The sequence below is a fragment of the Eretmochelys imbricata genome, chromosome 9 (genome assembly GCF_965152235.1).
Source record: "Eretmochelys imbricata isolate rEreImb1 chromosome 9, rEreImb1.hap1, whole genome shotgun sequence".
Lineage (NCBI taxonomy): Eukaryota > Metazoa > Chordata > Testudines > Cheloniidae > Eretmochelys > Eretmochelys imbricata.
The window spans coordinates 55,398,663-55,417,085 of record NC_135580.1 but is presented as its reverse complement, the minus strand read 5'-3'; the positions used below and the strand labels follow the sequence as shown (position 1 = coordinate 55,417,085).

Here is an 18,423-nt window from a genome sequence, read left to right as displayed (position 1 = left end):
ACCCTTGCTGACTTCCTCTCTTCCCCAATCCAAAAACCTTCAATGCTGATTAAAATATAGCAGTACTCATATTGGGTCCATATTCTGCACTGACAGTTCCATTTGCCTTCTGAGAGCTGCGAGGGGTGTAAGCCAGGGCTGAATTTGGCCCATGGTTTGAAGACTTAGGCTATCATGTTCAAAGGTGCCTAGGGGATTTGGGCACTGGAATGGAACAAGGGATGCATTTTCCTGAGGCTTTGCCAAGCTAAGCCTTAAATCAGCACTTCTCGGGTTTTGTTTGTTTTTTGTCCAGCTTCTGGTTGTGATTGGAACTTGTCTTTATTTGCGGACTCTAATCACTCTTCCCAAGAGCCTTCCACCAGGTTCTTTTCATTAAAAGGAAGCTTTCCTGCTGGAGAGTTACCAGTGTGTGTCTGATCTCAGCTTCCATCTACTGCACAGCTGAGAATCTGGGGCACAACAGAGGAAGGAGGCAGAAATAATTTCCTGGGCTATCCTGCTGTTTGCCTGCACCCCAATTCCTGCTCAGGTAAAGGCAGAGAGCCATTAGCTTACTGTGGCTATTTTAGTTTAGTGTTTCTCACATAAGCTCAGACTGGTACATTATATTGGTCCATTGTATATGAGCCTAAGAAACTTTTTTTATTGCTTTCTAATCTCCTAGTTGCTCATTCTTGGCTCACTATGATTTGGGGTGAAAAAAAAAACATTAAAATGGCAATGTAAACCATAAGGAACCTCTGGGTTGGAGCACCTGGTTGAGGTAAAATCCAATAGCTTTTGATTGCCTTCTGCTTCTCTTTCATATATTTGACCATGTCTACATGATTGAGCTAACTACAGTCAGTTAACATGTTTTTAAATATGACTGCCTCTGTGCCAAGTCATGTTTAACATGGGGTTTGTTAGTAAGCCTTCTGACATGGGGCTTTTTCCCAGCATGGACAAGACCAAGGTTTTCAGAAAAGTGACTAGCAATTTGGGGGCGCTCAATATGAGATGCATTAGAGGGGCTTGATTTCCAGAAAGGGCTGGGCACCCACCTGCAAACCAGATCTCAAACTGGACATCCCTAAATCATTAATCACTATCTTGGCTGAGATGCTCATCAGAGGCTGCCTGGAACCCAGACCCATAATGGGCCACAACAGGAAGGTAAAGTTTTTCACATTAAACAAAAATAGTCCCCTACTATATGAATAGGGGAGGTGTCTGTCTGTGACCGACTTGCTTTCAAGGAGCCTCTCAGGGTAGAGGGATTCTTCGGACATATTTAGCATGTTTCTTCCTCTAGACAGCAAGCAAGAAAACTGTTGCAGCAGCAGCATTACTTGCATGATGTGGATTGTTGCATCATTTCTTCTTCACTACATTTTATCTTGCCCAGGCTGGTTTTCACAGAACCTTTTGGTGCATTCAGACCCAATCTGCATTCTGGGACTCCTGGCGCAAATACCGTACGGTGCCTGGCAGTGCTGCGTGTGGAGGAAGGTTTGGCTAACTTCCATATGTGAAGCACTGCATTGTGGGTCGGGGTTATGAGCAGCATCTGAAGTGCCACAGCTGTGATGCTTGGGGAAGCGGTTGCGGGTAGGTGGGAGTGTATCACACATTTGGATGGAAATGGTTGAAGATTGCAGCAGTTCAGCTGGCCCTCAGCTAGAGACCTCTCCACAGGCGTTAGACCCAAATGGCAGATCCATTGCTTGTAGAACACCTGAGAGAGCTCATAAAAGACGTGTGGGGGCATGAGGCATTGCAAACTCAAGGCATTTGAGCCAATCATTTGTAACACCTAATAACCTACTATAGAAGGCACCAGTGGTTACAACGGGATTCAGAGCCCTGGGGCTAAAGTGATGCTCCTGAGACACAGCTGAGGCTGCTTATGTCCTGTCTGTGTCATGCCCAGCCTGAAATGCGCACTTCATACAAGAGATTCCTAGATCTCCCACCTCTAATTACCTTCTGAGTTTGGGACTCTTTGCACTTACTGCACAGTTCATTTAATGTGCAATGAAAAACAAGCCCCTTTGTATTCTCTTTGGGCAAGTTTCTTTGTGAAGTTGATATAACCAAGAAAGGTAGCTATGTATCATCCTGTGATGTGGGGTCCCAAAGCAGCACTCTGCGTGTTGTGGCTTAGGTACTGAACTTGGTGTCGGAAGACCTTGGTTCTATTTCCAGTTCTGCCACAAACTTACTGTGTATTCTTGATCAAGGCATGCCATTGCTCTGTGCCTCAGTTTCCCTTGTATAAAATAGGGATAATATTTAGTGTTGGGATGCTAATCTCACTTTCTTAAATAACAAAGTTATATCTACTAAAACGTAAATTCTATATCAGATTCTTTAAAAGCACTAATAACATATATATTTTATAATAAATGATTTAACACTTTACAAAAGAAATCTTTAAACTTAAGATCAAATAGAGGTCCCCTAACTTGTTAAATATCTCTGAAGATGACCTCTGAGCCAAACTATAATATGACTACTATTGTCACATGCCATGGAAAGTGTTACAGAATGTCCCACCCCACCTCACCCAGACATGGAACGAGGCACTTAATTGTCCCTAAAGCTACTTCATCTCTCTTTTTGCTTCACTGCAGAGCTTCTTCCTAAAACCTTTCCCAGCCTCTCCTGAATGGCTTCTTGATAAACAATTGAAGAAAGCTCACATATCCTTGTAATGCATGAATGTGTTCACTTAAACCACTCTGATACAAAAGGTAATAATTCCTTTGTCCAGGGTCTCAACCTAAATTCTCGCTGCTAGCAATCCTGCTCTCATAGATGTCCCTTGATATCTTTTAATAAAACTCCTACATTTATTTAAAACAAAATGCATCAGGTAAGTCTTATACATAGTGAATAACTGTCAAGCAAGGTAACAAAAGACATTTATAATGTACCACAGCAGAACAGGAGGGGAAGGAAGCAGCTCACCACTAGAGCACTCCTGTACCTCTACCATCAGGACCAGAAAGTGAGGCAGCCCGTGTCTTGATCTCTCCTGGCATGTTGGGACCCCAAACATTGTAAGGCCTGGTCTGCTGCCTCCTATGGGAGGGAGCTTTGGCCCGTCCATGCTGCACTCACATCTTGCTGATTTGTTCCTAAACAGCAGAAGGTGCTGGTGGCATGAAGGATCAAGATGCAGCGAAAAAAGATCAAAGCAGATGATCATGCCAACCTGATGGGTGAAGACCAAAATGCCAAAGGGCCTTATTACGGGAGTCTGAGCCAGGATCCTATTGAAATCTCAGAGGTAGGCATATAAAATCTACTGTGGATGGATATTTAGAGCAGTGAGGGGGAAGGGCGGGTCAGTCTGCGCCCATCACCTCCTGCCACATGGGGGATGACTAGGGAGCTATCTGGGGAGCACAGCTCCTGTTCCTGTTGAAGGGGGCGGGGGGTGTGGAGCAACACCAGGGGTGCCTGCATCCAAAGGAAAGATGGAGGAGAGGGTGCTCAGGGAGATCAGCTGCTCCAAGCAATGGACAAGCTTGCATAGAGAGCCACCCACTTCCAAACTGGGTGAGGCTGGCTGGCCATTGTTTGTGGGCCCTGTCTCCTGGCAGTCACTAAATGCACTGAGACTGGTTTGCAAACAGCAGTTCCCACTGTATGCACATGACTTATTTCGTATTACCGTGGTAGTGGCATATGCCCACTGTAAGAGGGCAGCCCTGTAGCCCATTGCCTTCTTTACAGATGAGAGTTTAGATAAGTCCTAGCTAGCACCCCGGTGGGGTCACACTTGCTCCTGGAATCCTGGTGGGGACTGCATGACGCCAGCAGCACCTTCCCTTCCTTTTGCTAGTTCCTGTCAGCATTCTGCAGGGCTGATGCGGATGCAAGCCCAAGCCTCTTATGAGTTAATGCTTTTTTTCTAGCTCAGCAAACCAAGTCAAGTGACCCATGTTCCTCAGAGCACTGCAAATGTCTTCAGTGATGGACGCACCAGGATAGGTGAGGGCACAGTGCAGGGAGAAATGGTGATGTTGGGGGAGGTGGTTTTGAGGTTGGTGGCCTTTCTATTTATTTACTTATTTTATAGAAGGAAACCTGTAAATAAGGGGTGAAGTCCTCAGCCCTGCTCTCAACACTGCGCACACCCTTGGGTTGGGATGTGCCCGCCAGTCCCCACGGACAGGGCAGAACTGAATGGGTTCTGCTGGTTGAAGTAGTTCTGTTAGGCATATCTGGAGTCCACTAGGCCCCTGTCTAGCTTGACTGTCCTGGTTTGTCTCAGGACCCCTGGTCCTTGTGGCTGCAGTAAGAAAGTACCTCTTCCTGTAGCCACATGTGGTAGACTCATTCCATAAACGGCAGGGCTCTTAGGTTTATAATCCCCAGCCTGCTCCTCTCTGCACATGCCCGTTTCTGCAAGCTGCTCGTCTTACTCCACCAAGATTTAGCCCTGTGACAAGAATCAGCTGGGCACTGGGCAGGAGTGGATGGAGAAGCAGATGAAGCAATAGATGTGCATGAGCTGGGTGGTTTTGAAGAGCTTTGCCCCCATGTGCCTTGCAGTGTCCATTTTCTGTGATGTGGACACAAGCTGTCTCTTCTTGTCCCAGACTTCGTCCTGGTATGGGAAGCAGACCCTCAGACTCAGGAGCAGGAGGGACAGAGTGAAGGAACCAGTGCTGAGAGCAAGGTACCCCGGTGGAGAAGAGCTGTCGATGTCCGCAGGACTTGGCGGAAGAAGTTTCTGAACAAGCTCCAGGCTGCTGGAATCTGTATAGAAAAGGTAGCTGGGTCCTTTCTGGTGCCCAGGCAGGCGTCATCCCTGTGTACCAGCGCACTAGCCTAGCTCTGCAGGGCCCTATGTCCTGGGGGGAAGAGTTGCTTTGTTCACTGGGTCCTGGTCTTTCCCCCTCAGCCCAGTAATCTACATCTGGATGCGTCGGGGTCACCCCCTCCAGAAAGGGGAACTCATTGTCCACCTTGGCTTGGTCCTGGCTTCTCTCAGAGGGGAAAGGAAAGCAAAGGGCCAGCTGGCTGGGCAGTCTGAGGAGGAGGCTGGAAATGCAGCCATCTGTCAGCAACACAGGCAGCCTGCCAGCATGTGGTGATAAATTGAGCCTTCTTCCCCCACTGGAGCCAGGACACATGGTCAGTCTACTCTGCATCACTTACCCTGCAGAGGAAACCTAGTTCACGTAGAAACAGGGCCCTGTGTATGATGCAGCATGTTAGAGCTAAGGGTCCATGTTATAGGCATGGTCCCCTGGGCCAGCTGAGCTGTGATTGGCACACGAGGAGGGCAAAGGTACCTTTCTATTGTGTCATGTTAGATACCATCACCATGGTATCTGCACACCTTCCAGCAGAGCATTAAGTGACACAAATGACTAATGTCTGTAAACCACCTTCCCACTTCCTTATCCTGAACCTGGTCAGGGGCCCATAGAGCCCCCAGCATAGCCTAGCCTGCCCGCACCTGCCACACCATTTATCTGTCATTAGGGATAACAGGTGGTGCCTCTTGAGGCAGATCTCCCACCCCTTTTCACTGCCAGAGTACCACAGAGTGGATGGAGCCTGGGGCCAGAACTTTACCCAGTTCCAAAATGGCCCCCTCCCCAGTCAGTGGGCCAGGGCGGCAGTGGGCATTTCAGCCTCCTGGGAACGAGGCAGAGCTGCGGGGGGAACATCTACGCTATTTTTAGCCTCATCATGTGAGCCTGAGCTCTGCCGTGGGTTTTTCTTTGCAGTGTAGACATCCCCCTCTATAGATGCTTAGGAATGGCACAGCCAGGGTGAGCTCTGCATGGCTGGCCGCTTGCTGCTATGAATCAACATAGCAGCCTCAATTTCAAGGGAGCCTTGTTGATTCACCGCAGCGGAGGATCCAGCCTATAAACGCCAGGCCTGAGTACAACAGGTGGCTAATGCCATCTTTCCCTCTCCTCTCCCAGCATGCGGTCCAGGATGAGAAGAAGGTGGTGCACTATGTGCTGCTGAACGCTCCCTGGAGCGTGCTGTGTTATTACGCAGAGGATCTCCGGCTGAGGCTCCCCCTGCAGGTGAGGGTCTTTCCGAGACTCGTTCCTCTTCCCTCTAGGGCCCAGTTCACCCCTGCAGGAAATGAGGAACTCCTAGTTGCCAGGGTGAAGCCATCCCACTGCTCCCATGTGTCACAGTGGGGGGGGGGAGTTGTGGGGGAGGTATCTCCGCGCTGTCTGATTGGTGTATGCGCTGGGCTGGGCAGGCGCCGGAGGTCGCCCGGGAGGAGCTTCCTTATCCCTTCAGTGCTTCCCCACTCACCCTCTTTCACATGCCAGTGCTCCCAGCCTCTCGTGTCATTGTGCATGCAGCTGGGGCACCCGTCTCTTCCTCCACCCTCCTCTGTCCCCGGATGCTGACTCGGCACCATGCTGCTGCTGTTGTCCTCCTCCTGAGCCTTTTCCTCTTGCTTGTGCCCAGGCCCTGCCGAATCAGGCTTCAAACTGGTCTGACAGAGTGGTGAAGAGGCTGGGTGTCCCCAGCCTGCTGAGTGAGGAGGTTCCAAACATGCCCCTGGACTACTACACTTGTCACTTCAAGGTGAACAAGTTAACATGGTAAGAGCCCGGGGGGCCTGTAGAACGCATTCACTCCTGCTTCCTTGTGCTGATCACCTTTCCTCTTTCCCATCTGGAATGAGCTTCCTGCTGTCTCCCTGAGGGCAAGGGCTGTCGGAGAAACAGTTACCCAAGTGAATTTTAATGAATCTGTAAACTCAGGGGTTGTACCCGTATGATTGGAGAATTGCTAACATAGTTCCTATCTTTAAGAAAGGGAAAAAAGATGATCCGGGTAATTATAGGCCTGTTAGTTTTACATCTGTAGTATGCAAGGTCTTGGAAAAAATTTTGAAGGAGAAGGTAGTTAAGGACATTGAAGTCAATGGTAAATGGGACAAAATACAACATGGTTTTACAAAAGGTAGATCGTGCCAAACCAACCTGATCTCCTCCTTCTTTGAGAAAGTAACAGATTTTTTAGACAAAGGAAATGCAGTGGATCTAATTTAGCTAGATTTCAGTAAGGCGTTTGATACCGTAGCACCTGGGGAATTATTAGTTAAATTGGATAAGATGGGGATCAATATGAAAATTGAAAGGTGGATAAGGAATTGGTTAAAGGGGAGACTACAACGGGTCCTACTGAAAGGTGAACTGTCAGGCTGGAGGGAGGTTACCAGTGGAGTTCCTCAAGGATCGGTTTTGGGACGAATCTTATTTAATCTTTTTATTACTGACCTCAGCACAAAAAGTGGGAGTGTGCTAATAAAGTTTGCAGATGATACAAAGCTGGGAGGTATTGCCAATTTAGAGAAGGACAGGGATATCCTACAGGAGGATCTGGATGACCTTGTAAACTGGAGTAATAGTAATAGGATGAAATTTAATAGTGAAAAGTGTAAGGTCATTAATCCCTGAATGCATAACAAGAATTTTAGTTATAAGCTAGGGACGCATCAATTAGAAGTAACGGAGGAGGAAAAGGACCTTGTAGTATTGGTTGATCATAGGATGGTTATGAGCCGCCAATGTGATATGGCCATGAAAAAAGCTAATGCAGTCTTGGGATGCATCAGGAGAGGTATTTCCAGTAGGGATAAGGAGATTTTCATACCGTTATACAAGGCACTGGTGAGACCTCACCTGGAATACTGTGTGCAGTTCTGGTCTCCCATGTTTAAGAAGGATGAATTCAAACTGGAACAGGTACAGAGAAGGGCTACTAGGATGATCCAAGGAATGGAGAACTTGGCTTATGAAAGGAGATTCAAGGAGCTTCGCTTGTTTAGCCTAACTAAAAGAAGGTTGAGGGGAGATATGATTGCTCTCTATAAATATATCAGACGGATAAATACCGGAGAGGGAGAGGAATTATTTAAGCTCAGTACCTATGTGGACAGAAGAACAAATGGATATAAACTGGCCACCAGGAAATTTAGACTAGAAATTAGACAAAGGTTTTTAACCATCAGAGGAGTGAAGTTTTGGAATAGCCTTCCAAGGGAAGCAGTGGGGGCAAAAGACCTATCTGGCTTTAAGATTAAACTCGATAAGTTTATGGAGGAGATGGTATGATGGGATAACATGGTTTTGGTAATTAAATATTCATGGTAAATAGGCCCAATGGCCTGTGATGGGATATTAGATGGGGTGGGATCCGAGTTACTACAGAAAATTCTTTCGTGGGTATCTGGCTGATGAATCTTGCCCATATGCTCAGGGTTTAGCTGATAGCCATATTGGGGGTCGGGAAGGAATTTTCCTCCAGAGCAGATTGGAAGAGGCCCTGGAGGTTTTTCGCCTTCCTCTGTAGCACGGGGCACGGGTCACTTGCTGGAGGATTCTCTGCTCCTTGAAGTCTTTAAACTACGATTTGAGGACTTCAATAGCACAGATATAGGTGTGAGGTTTTTCGCAGGAGTGGATGGGTGAAATTCTGTGGCCTGCGTTGTGCAGGAGGTCAGACTAGATGATCATAATGGTCCCTTCTGACCTAAATATCTATGAATCTATAAGTGGCTCTGAGAGGAGACCTCTTCTCCCACTCCCTGTCTAACAGGCCTGCAGAGCACCCACAGGGAAGCCTGTTACACCACCTGCTGGAGTGCTCATCCAGGCAGCTGCCTGTGCACATTTTCTGCCTAGATCATAAACTCTTCAGGGCAGGAAGCACATTGGTGTCAGTGTCCCTGAGACCCCTAGTGCACTGCCGAAGCTATCGGAGCAATAAAGGGATAAGAATTAAATACCACCACTTGGCGGGGCACAGGGTACCTATAGGGAGGAGGAGCCATGTGTGCACACAGGGTCGGATGAGGTGGGTAGGTTGACGATCAGCAGAGCAAGGCTGCTGTGAGCGGACTACCCCGGGAGAGTGACTCTATAGGCTGCCCCTCTGAGCTGATGGGTGAAGCCAAGGAGGTGACCTGCTGTTGGAACTGCCCCTGCAAGTGCCTTCTCTTTGCAGCTGGGCTGGCAGGGGCAGGGAGGTGCTGTCCTCGGTTGGATGGGTGAGGTGCAGGGCTTTACCTGTGGCAAAATGGGGTGGGGAAGTGGATGGCCCTGGGCTTGGGGAGAGGAAACAGGATGGCTTGTCCTGTGGGTTGCACTTTTGGGGGCATGTTCCCATCATGGTTCTGGTGTATGTGATTGCAGGTTCCTAGGGAGCAATGAGCAAGACACCTTCTTCAGCAGCACGCAGCGGCACAGGATAGTGAGTAGCCAGTCCAGGGGTCTCCTGGGGAGGGAGAGGTCCCGCAGGGCCTGGGGCTGAGATGTGCCCTTCCTTCTTGGCTTCTGGTTCAATTCTTTACATGCTAATTCATTGCTTTTGTGTCAGCCCAGCTGGGAAGGGCTCGAGTGTTCTGGCCTGGGCAGAAAGGGCCACGCAGGGGGAAGGCTTTGGGTGCAGCAAGTTTGGGACGCTGGCGAGGCTTGGGTTTGGGCTAGGAGGAGAGGTGGGTGTCATGGAGAAGGCCCCACTTGAATCTGGACGGTGCAGGCCTTCCAGGGAGGCATGGGCTTAGGTTGGGGGCAAGTATGGTGGCCTCTAGGGAGGTTGACATTTAAGCAGAGGGAAGGCTCAGTTTAGGGGGTAGCTTGAGTAACGAGTAGGCTTGTGACCCTGGCTGTTTGGGCACTAGGCACATCCCAGATCCTGATCAGTCTAAAGAAAGACAGTCACTTACTCGTGTGCAAAGTGGGTGTAAAATGTTACCAAATCAGACGTCTCTGCTCTGCTGCCCAGGTGGTAGCATGGTATGCCCACCTTGCACAAGTGTGAATGGCTGCACTGCGCAAGGTAGTGGGGAATCAGCTATCTATTTTAGGGACTTAGAGGGTCTCCCTCTTCATTGTATCTGAGCACCTCACAACCTTTAAAGCTTATGAGGCAGGGCAGAGCTATTATCGCCATTTACAGGTGGGGAACTGAGGCACAGAAAGGCTAGGTGACTTGCCCAAGTTCACACACACAGTCTGTGGCGGAACAGGATCAGGTCTCACAAGTCCTAGACTACTGCCCTAACTACTGGACCATCCTGCCTCTCTCAGATCCTGCAAGTCTCTCAGTCACTGAACATGCTGGTCGTGTCCTGCCACATCCCTTCTGTAGTGGGGGGACCAAAACTGGACGCAATACTCCAGGTGTGGCCTCACCAGTGCCAAATAGAGGGGAATAATCACTTCCCTCGATCTGTGGGCAATGCTCCTACTAATACAGCCCAATATGCCATTGGTCTTCTTGGCAACTAGGGCACACTGCTGACTCATATCCAGCTTCTCGTCCACTGTAGTCCCCAGCTCCTTTTCTTCAGAACTGCTGCTTAGCCATTCGGTAGCCTGTAGCAGTGCATGGGATTCTTCCTTCCTAAGTGCAGAACTCTGCACTTGTCCTTGTTGAACCTCATTAGATTTCTTTTGGCCCAGTCCTCCAATTTGTCTAGGTCACTCTGGACCCTATCCCTACTCTCCAGCATATCTACCTCTCCACCCCTGCTTAGTGTCATCTGCGAATTTGCTGAGGGTGCAATTAATCCCATCATCCTGATCATTAATAAAGATGTTGAACAAAACTGGCCCCAGGACCGACCCCTGGGGCGCTCCGCTTGATACCGGCTGCCAACTAGACATCGAGCCGTTGATCGCTACCCGTTGAGCCCGACCATCTAGCCAGCTTTCTATCCACCTTATAGTCCATTCATCCAATCCATACTTTTTTAACTTGCTGGCAAGAATACTGTGGGAGACTGTATCAAAAGCTTTGCTAAAGTCAAGATATATCACATCCACCGCTTTCCCCATATTCACAGAGCCAGTCATCTCATCATAGAAGGTAATCAGGTTGGTCAGGCATGACTTGCCCTTGGTGAATCCATGTTGCCTGTTCCTGATCACCTTCCTCTCCAAGTATTTCAAAATGGATTACTTAAGGACCTGCTCCATGATTTTGCCAGGGACCGAAGTGAGGCTGTAGTTCCCTGGGTTCTCTTTTTTTAAATATGGGCACTATATTTGCATTTTTCCAATCATCCAGGACCTCCCCTGATCACCACGAATTTTCAAAAACAGTGACTAATGGCTCTGCAATCACATCAGCCAACTCCCTCAGCACCCTTGGATGCATTGCATGGACTTGTGCATGTCCAGCTTTTCTAAATAGTCCTTAACCTGTTCTTTCACCACTGAGGGCTGCTCACCTACTCCCCATATGGTGTTGCCCAGTGCAGCAGTCTGGGAGCTGCCCTTGTCTGTGAAGACCGAGGCAAAAAAGCATTGAGTACTTCAGCTTTTTCCATATCATCTGTCACTATGTTGCCTCCCCCATTCTGTAAGGGTCGCACACTTTCCCTGACCGCCTTCTTGTTGCTAACATACCTGAAGAAACCCTTCTTGTTACCCTTCACATTACTTTGCTAGATGCAACTCCAGTTGTGCCTTGGCCTTCCTGATTACAACCCTGCATGCTCTAGCAATATTTTTATACTCCTCCCTAGTCATCTGTCCAAATCTCCACTTTTTGTAAGCTTCCTTTTTGAGTTTAAGCTGACCAAAGATTTCACTGTTAAGCCAACCTGGTTGCCTGCCATATTTGCTATTCTTTCTGTACTTCGGGATGGTTTCATAGAATCCCAGAATCATAGAATATCAGGGTTGGAAGGGACCTCAGGAGGTCATCTAATCCAACCCTCTGCTCAAAGCAGGACCAATCCCCAACTAAATCATCCCAGCCAGGGCTTCGTCAAGCCTGACCTTAAAAATATCTAAGGAAGGAGATTCCACCACCTCCCTAGGTAACACATTCCAGTGTTTCACCACCGTCCTAGTGAAAAAGTTTTTCCTAATATCCAACCTAAACCTCCCCCACTGCAACTTGAGACCATTACTCCTTGTTCTGTCATCAGCTACCACTGAGAACAGTCTAGATCCATCCTCTTTGGAAGCCCCTTTCAGGTAGTTGAAAGCAGCTATCAAATCCCCCCTCATTCTTCTTTTCTGCAGACTAAACAATCCCAGTTCCCTCAGCCTCTCCTCATAAGTCATGTGTTCCAGTCCCCTAATCATTTTTGTTGCCCTCTGCTGGACTCTTTCCAATGTTTCCACATCCTTCTTGTAGTGTGGGGCCCAAAACTGGACACAGTACTCCGGATGAGGCCTCACCAATGTCGAATAGAGGGGGACGATCATGTTCCTCGATCTGCTGGCAATGCCCCTACATATACATCCCAAAATGCCATTGGCCTTCTTGGCAACAAGGGCACACTGTTGACTCATATCCAGCTTCTCGTCCACTGTAACCCCTAGGTCCTTTTCTGCTGCCGAGCCATTCGGTCCCTAGTCTGTAGCGGTGCATGGGATTCTTCCATCCTAAGTGCAGGACTCTGCACTTGTCCTTGTTGAACCTCATCAGATTTCTTTTGGCCCAATCCTCTAATTTGTCTAGGTCCCTCTGTATCCTATCCCTGCCCTCCAGCATATCTACCTCTCCTCCCAGTTTAGTGTCATCTGCAAACTTGCTGAGGGTGTAATCCACACCATCCTCCAGATCATTTATGAAGATATTGAACAACACCGGCCCCAAGACTGACCCTTGGGGCACTCCACTTGATACCGGCTGCCAACTAGACATGGAGCCATTGATCACTACCCGTTGAGCCCGACAATCTAGCCAACTTTCTATCCACCTTATAGTCCATTCATCCAGCGTTTGTTGCTGTGCCCTCAATAAGGCTTTTTTAAAATGCAGCCAGCTCTCCTGGACTCCTTGCCCCCTCATATTAGCCTCCCAGGGGATCCTGCCCATCAGTTCCCTAAGGGAGTCTGTTTTTCTGAAGTTCAGGGTCCGTATTTTGCCACTCTCCTTTCTTCCTTTTTTCAGAATCCTGAACTCAACCATCTCATGGTCACTGCTGTCCAAGTTGCCACCCACTTCTACTTCCCCTACCAATTCTTCCCTATTTGTAAGCAGCAGGTCAAGAGGAGCACGGCCCCTAGTCGGTTCCTCCAGCACTTGTACCAGACAACTTTTCTTCCAAGTGTTCACTGGCAATTGGAGTTAAATAGATTTTAATACACGCAAAGTTTAAAGAGGCTGACTAAAAACCAACCCTTCTCTCTCCGTTTTCCATGTCCGGGGAAGGGAATGTTACAATGCCTATGAGAGTCAGGCTTGAAATTGGTGGCAAAAATCAACTTCCTATACCTGAATTTATTTGAACTTGTTGAGTCTCTTTCCACCCAAATTCTCCTTTTCCCCCTCGAAAGGGCTGAACGGTGGTTGCTGACTGAGAACCTTTGAGGCACGGGTCTCCGTAGCGTAGTGCGGAGCATGGTGTCGGTGCTTAGAGAGAGATCACGGGGTTCTCGCTGTATCTTTTGTCAGTGTGACAGTGGCTAGTTACCACCTCTTTGCTTCCCCCAGCTGTACGAGATCCTGGCCACGACGCCATATGGCCACTTGAAGCAGGGGGAGGTTGGGGTGGATCGGCTGCTGAGCGAGGATGTCTTTGTAGCTGCATTCCCCCTGCATGAGGTAAGTCAGGAGACAGTCTCTTTCCAGCACCAGTTCCCTGTTACCTCAGCCAGACTGGACTTTGGTCATGTCCTGATCTCCAGCTCAGGGGGCAGCAGGGAGTTCTGGCCAAGACAGAGCACTTGCATGGCCTCTGCCCAGGAGGGGGCCGGACTGTTCAAAAAGCTCCTTATTCAGCCTTTCTGAAAGAATGCAGAGGTAACTGGGGGTGGGGGAGCTTGGCTGTGGGGAGCTGGAGAGGCAGGGGGCTTTTGTTTAGCCCCTCTCCCCAGTCCAGCCAGGTGCTCTGCTCTGCATGGGCAGCTGCAATGCTTTCACCAGCCTAAGTCGGAACCTCCCTGCTTCTCCCCTGCAGGGTCCCTTTGCGGTACCTGCTGACAGGCTGGCCCCTGAGAACCTGACCGAGCGCCAGGTCCTCTTCCAGTACTGGGCAAGGTGGCGGAAATGGAACAGATACCAGCCACTGGATCACATCCGCAGGTACTTTGGAGAGAAGATCGCACTCTACTTTGCCTGGCTGGGTGAGTACAATGCTCTTCGGAGCCCTCCCAACAACTTACCTTCATCCCTGGCCCCAACCAGACCTGTCAATATGCAGCCCTGGATCTCCTGCCCCATTCTCTTTAGCCTCGAGCCTGCACCTCTGTCTCCGACCAATTCCTGAGCTGCAATAGCTGTGTGTACCTCATGCCCACTGGAAAAGGAACTGCAGCCTCACTGATCAGGAGATGAGACTGTCCAGTCTCTTAGAAATCACGCTTGGTGAAGAATAATGCCTCCTGCAGCCATGCTGCACAAAGGGGATGGGTTCTAGCCAGCAGTGGACGGGCACCACCAGCACCAGTATGCATTATTCTGTCCTGCTCCTTACTGCTTCTTCAACCACCTCCTGTGGCACCCAGCTCTGCCCTAACCTAGTACCTTCTCCAGAAAGGGCTAATGCTTCCCTGGAGCGTCGGCCTCCTTATGTTCTGCTGAAGGGAATGCTGGGATTGGCGCAGAGAATATCAATTGCTTGAGTAAGCAGAGTGATTTGCTTCACCAGTGCAGACCAAGGACAGGCTGTACTGTAGTAAGGAGCACCCTTTACATCAGGTGCATGGGTGTCATTGCCAGAGGAGTAGGGAGGATCCTTCTCAGGTTGCCATTTTTCACTAATCATCCTTTTTGCCCCTTTCCTACTGTGGCTTGTTAGAGAGAAGTTAGCTTAGGGTGTGTGTGTTTACCTTGTACTGGGATTGTCTGCCGTATCCCAGGCAAGGAAAGCTGTCCCTCTTGCACAGAGCAGCAGCCCGAAAGCTCCCATGGCCAGAAGCCCTTCCTGTCATGTCCAAGCTGTGGGATGCATTTGATGGAGAAGGGATAGCTCAGCGGTTTGAGCATTGGCCTGCAAAACCCAGGGTTGTGAGTTCAATCCTTGAGGGGGCCATTCAGGGATCTGGGGCAAAAACTGGGGATTGGTCCTGCTTTGAGCAGGGGGTTGGACTAGATCTCCTGAGGTCCCTTCCAACCCTGATATTCTATGAAAGAGTCTATGAAATGGACGTGGCTGATCAAGCAGGAGCAATGGATGCTTTGCTGGTCCCTGTCTGTGGTGGGGCTGAGTTTCAAGTCCTAGTCCTAATCTACAAAACCCTCCATAGACCAGGACACTCATCTCTTGACCACAGCCCATCAAGAGAAGATGGGACAGATGTTCTCCATGATGCGATCCCAGCGGTGGCACTCCTGATCAGAGGAGCTCGTAGCTGGAGCCTAGATCTACATGCAAGCCCCCGCTTTTCTCTGAGGCTTCCCCCAGGAACACCATCCATTTCCACTGCCTGTCGTTACGTTAATGTTACTTTGGTTTACTCTAGATAGCCATAAAAAGTAATGATTTTTTTTGGCTGTTATTGGGGGGGGGGAGAGGGGGGTTGAAAATTTCCCCTCCCTTCTCTTAATTTATCATTTAAAAATCGGAGGCTGTTATTGCAAACGCACAATTCATGTTTTGCAATCAGAATATTTAATAAAGTATCCCATTCTGTTGCAAACACAATCTGTCAGTTTAGGAGAGAGCTAGAGGGGAATGCCAAGCCAAACAGATAACCTTAGCTTTAGGATCCTGTATATTTGCAATATGAACTGGTCTCCAGTTTCTCTGTGTATATTTACATAACTGTTTAGGTTGTGAAGGCTAGGACTATAACAGGGTTTAAAAGAGAACTGGATAAATTCATGGAGGTTAAGTTCATTAATGGCTATTAGCCAGGATGGGTAAGGAATGGTGTCCCTAGCCTCTGTTGGTCAGAGGGTGGAGATGGATGGCAGGAGAGAGATCACTTGATCATTATCTGTTAGGTTCGCTTCCTCTGGGGCACCTGGCATTGGCCCCTGACAGTAGACAGGATACTGGGCTGGATGGACCTTTGGTCTGACCCAGTATGGCCGTTCTTATGTTTTGTCACTGAGGAGAGGAGGGAGAAGGTGCAATAGGAAGGGAGGGAAGGAATACAAGAAGAAAAAGGAGAGAGAAATAGACAAAATTAATTAAAAATAGGTCTAGAAGGGGGAGAAAAAAAGTTGAGGCATCCTTCGTTTGTGTGTGCGCTACATGCAGCTAGTTGGCATTTAGAGGCCATGGTGATAACACCTGAACCAGATCAAGGGTTTCAGCCATTCTCAGCCAGAAACATGGCGCTCACAACATGAGAAAAGGAGAGTGTAGTCCATCCTCTCCTGCCAAGAAAGGGAATCTGGGCCTCTTGGGGGGCTGGGCGTATGGCCAAAGAACGTAATCGCTGGCTAGCATAACAGACTCCACCCTGCCGCCAGACTTGATTAACATGGATCATTGTCCCTGTGCGTTAAACACAAAGGTGGGGTTCCCACTGCCACTCGGCACTGGGTAAGCTCTGCTCCGTGGAAGCAGAACTGACCCAGCACTGAATGGCTTTGAAAGTCCTGCCCTGTGGCCCTTATCAAACCCAGCCTCTCTGGAGGTCACGTCTCAGGGTGACAACACAGCCAGCAGGAGGCTCTTGAAGTCAATGCCAGGGTGGGATAACCCTTAACCTCCCCTTTCATCCACATGTAGATAGGAGGAAGCCCCCACTCCGCAAATGACCTCTGGGAACATGTGGTGCAGAACATGGTAGGAACCCTCCTTTACAATGGCTGGCAGGGGACTCTCCTTCAGCTGCTGGGATGCAATGCCTCGCTCCGCAGTTGGTTTCACTTGGAATGTGGGGCTCTGAATTGGGCTCTTCTGCTGCAATGAGGGTGCAGGTTGGCTACAGGTCCTGTGTTTGCAATGAGACTCCCACTCTGAGGGGCTGGCCTTCTCTCCTCCCTCTCTTTAGGTTTCTACACTGGTTGGCTCTTGCCTGCTGCAGTTGTGGGGTCACTGGTTTTCATCGCAGGCATATTTCTGATGCTGAGCGACATACCTGCGTAAGTGCCAGCCTTTCTCCCCTTTCTGTCCCTACCTTCTCCTTCCCTTTCCCACTGGCTGTCTGCAGCCTGGAGGATGTGGGGGAAGCCCCAGGGTGGCCGGAAGTCAGCAATTCCTGGCTGCCTCCCCTGAGGTCAGTCCACTAGGCCACAGCACCCTCAACTAGCATGCTCACTGTCAAGCAAACCTGGCTTCTCACAGGCTTCTGAGCAAAACTCCTGGTGAACAACCCAACTTCGAGGGGGTCAAAGTCCCCTTAACACCCTACAGGGAAATGTCACCGTGGTCTTCACAGCATGTGGCCACCCGCTCCTCCCAGCACCATGGGTTTGCTGTCTGGCCCAGGTTCCAACATGGCAGGGCAATGGCTAAACTCTAACTAGTGGAAACTGTTAGGGGGAAGCTCCATGAGGTGTTTCTGTCCAGGCCAAGGAGGGGCAGAAAAGGGCCCGTGATGCTGCCATGTGAACATCCCAGCTTTGATCCTGAGTGCCACACTCTCACCTGGGGACCTGCAGGAGAAAAATGCTCAGCAGCTTTGCTCCCCCAGAACCCTCTGGCTGGTTTAAGGAGCAGTGTTTATGGGCTCTCATGGCATCCTGGCTAGTCCCTCATCACTGGAAAGAATGAGGCCTCAAGAGGTGTGAAAGGGTGGCCTTCAGCAAAGAATGTACCATGGTCCTGATTTCTTTCTTTGTCTGCCTCCCCGCTACCCCAGGCAGGAGATCTGTGACAGTGAGGATCAGTACCAGATGTGCCCGCTGTGCAAGGAGTGCCCACACTGGCAGCTCTCCAGCATCTGCAGTATGTTCAAGGTGAGGTTTGTGGCTCCCAGTGGTTAATTTCCAGAGGGGAGGGCCAGGAAGAGAGAATATCCTGCAGTCTGCCCTGTAGATGGTGCTTGCTAGACTGCCCAGGTGTGCACAGCTCTCACTCCTGCGCCAGGGCCTGGCTGAGCTGGGAGGTGCTGTGTTTATGCACTGGGAGGGGCGATAACCAGGCTGTTTGCACAAGCACAATGCCCTGGGATTTGCTCTCTGCCTTTTCATCTTAATGACACTAGAGGAGACACCTCAGGGGACATGCTTCTGTGTGAGAGGAGAGAGCACCAGGACTCACCTCCCCCAGGACTTCTCACCCCCTCCCATCAGCAGTGTTGGACCCTTTCCCCTCTTTCTAGTCTCCCTCCTCCCAGCCGTGCACATTCGCTGGCATCCCACATCCCCAAACCATCCCTCTCCAGCTCCTCCTCCCCCTTTCACCTTCTCTTCTCCCTTGCATCCCCTCCCTGGTCTGTTCCTCCCCAGGTCCGCTGCCTCTTCCTTGGCTTCCCCCTGCTAAAGGAATTGGTGGCTGTGATTGCAGAGCCATTGGCCATTATCTTTGAAAACTCGTGGTGAACGGGGGAAGTCCCGGATGACTGGAAAAAG

At 49.7% G+C, this 18,423-nt stretch overlaps 2 protein-coding genes across 2 annotated transcripts in view; both read left to right on the top strand.

Annotated features, from left to right (window-relative positions):
• The window catches only part of PPP1R7 (protein phosphatase 1 regulatory subunit 7), a 41,382-nt gene extending 38,118 nt beyond the window's left edge, over window positions 1-3,264 (top strand). Inside the window, exon 10 of the mRNA XM_077825624.1 lies at window positions 3,134-3,264. Coding sequence (XP_077681750.1) covers window positions 3,134-3,154 — 21 coding nt within the window. The 3' untranslated portion in view covers window positions 3,155-3,264. The remainder of the gene's footprint in view (window positions 1-3,133) is intronic.
• The window catches only part of ANO7 (anoctamin 7), a 29,165-nt gene continuing 13,898 nt past the window's right edge, over window positions 3,157-18,423 (top strand). Inside the window, exons 1-10 of the mRNA XM_077825605.1 lie at window positions 3,157-3,277; window positions 3,909-3,984; window positions 4,596-4,768; window positions 5,940-6,047; window positions 6,448-6,584; window positions 9,183-9,240; window positions 13,447-13,557; window positions 13,913-14,078; window positions 16,902-16,992; window positions 17,712-17,808. Coding sequence (XP_077681731.1) covers window positions 3,164-3,277; window positions 3,909-3,984; window positions 4,596-4,768; window positions 5,940-6,047; window positions 6,448-6,584; window positions 9,183-9,240; window positions 13,447-13,557; window positions 13,913-14,078; window positions 16,902-16,992; window positions 17,712-17,808 — 1,131 coding nt within the window. The 5' untranslated portion in view covers window positions 3,157-3,163. The remainder of the gene's footprint in view (window positions 3,278-3,908; window positions 3,985-4,595; window positions 4,769-5,939; window positions 6,048-6,447; window positions 6,585-9,182; window positions 9,241-13,446; window positions 13,558-13,912; window positions 14,079-16,901; window positions 16,993-17,711; window positions 17,809-18,423) is intronic.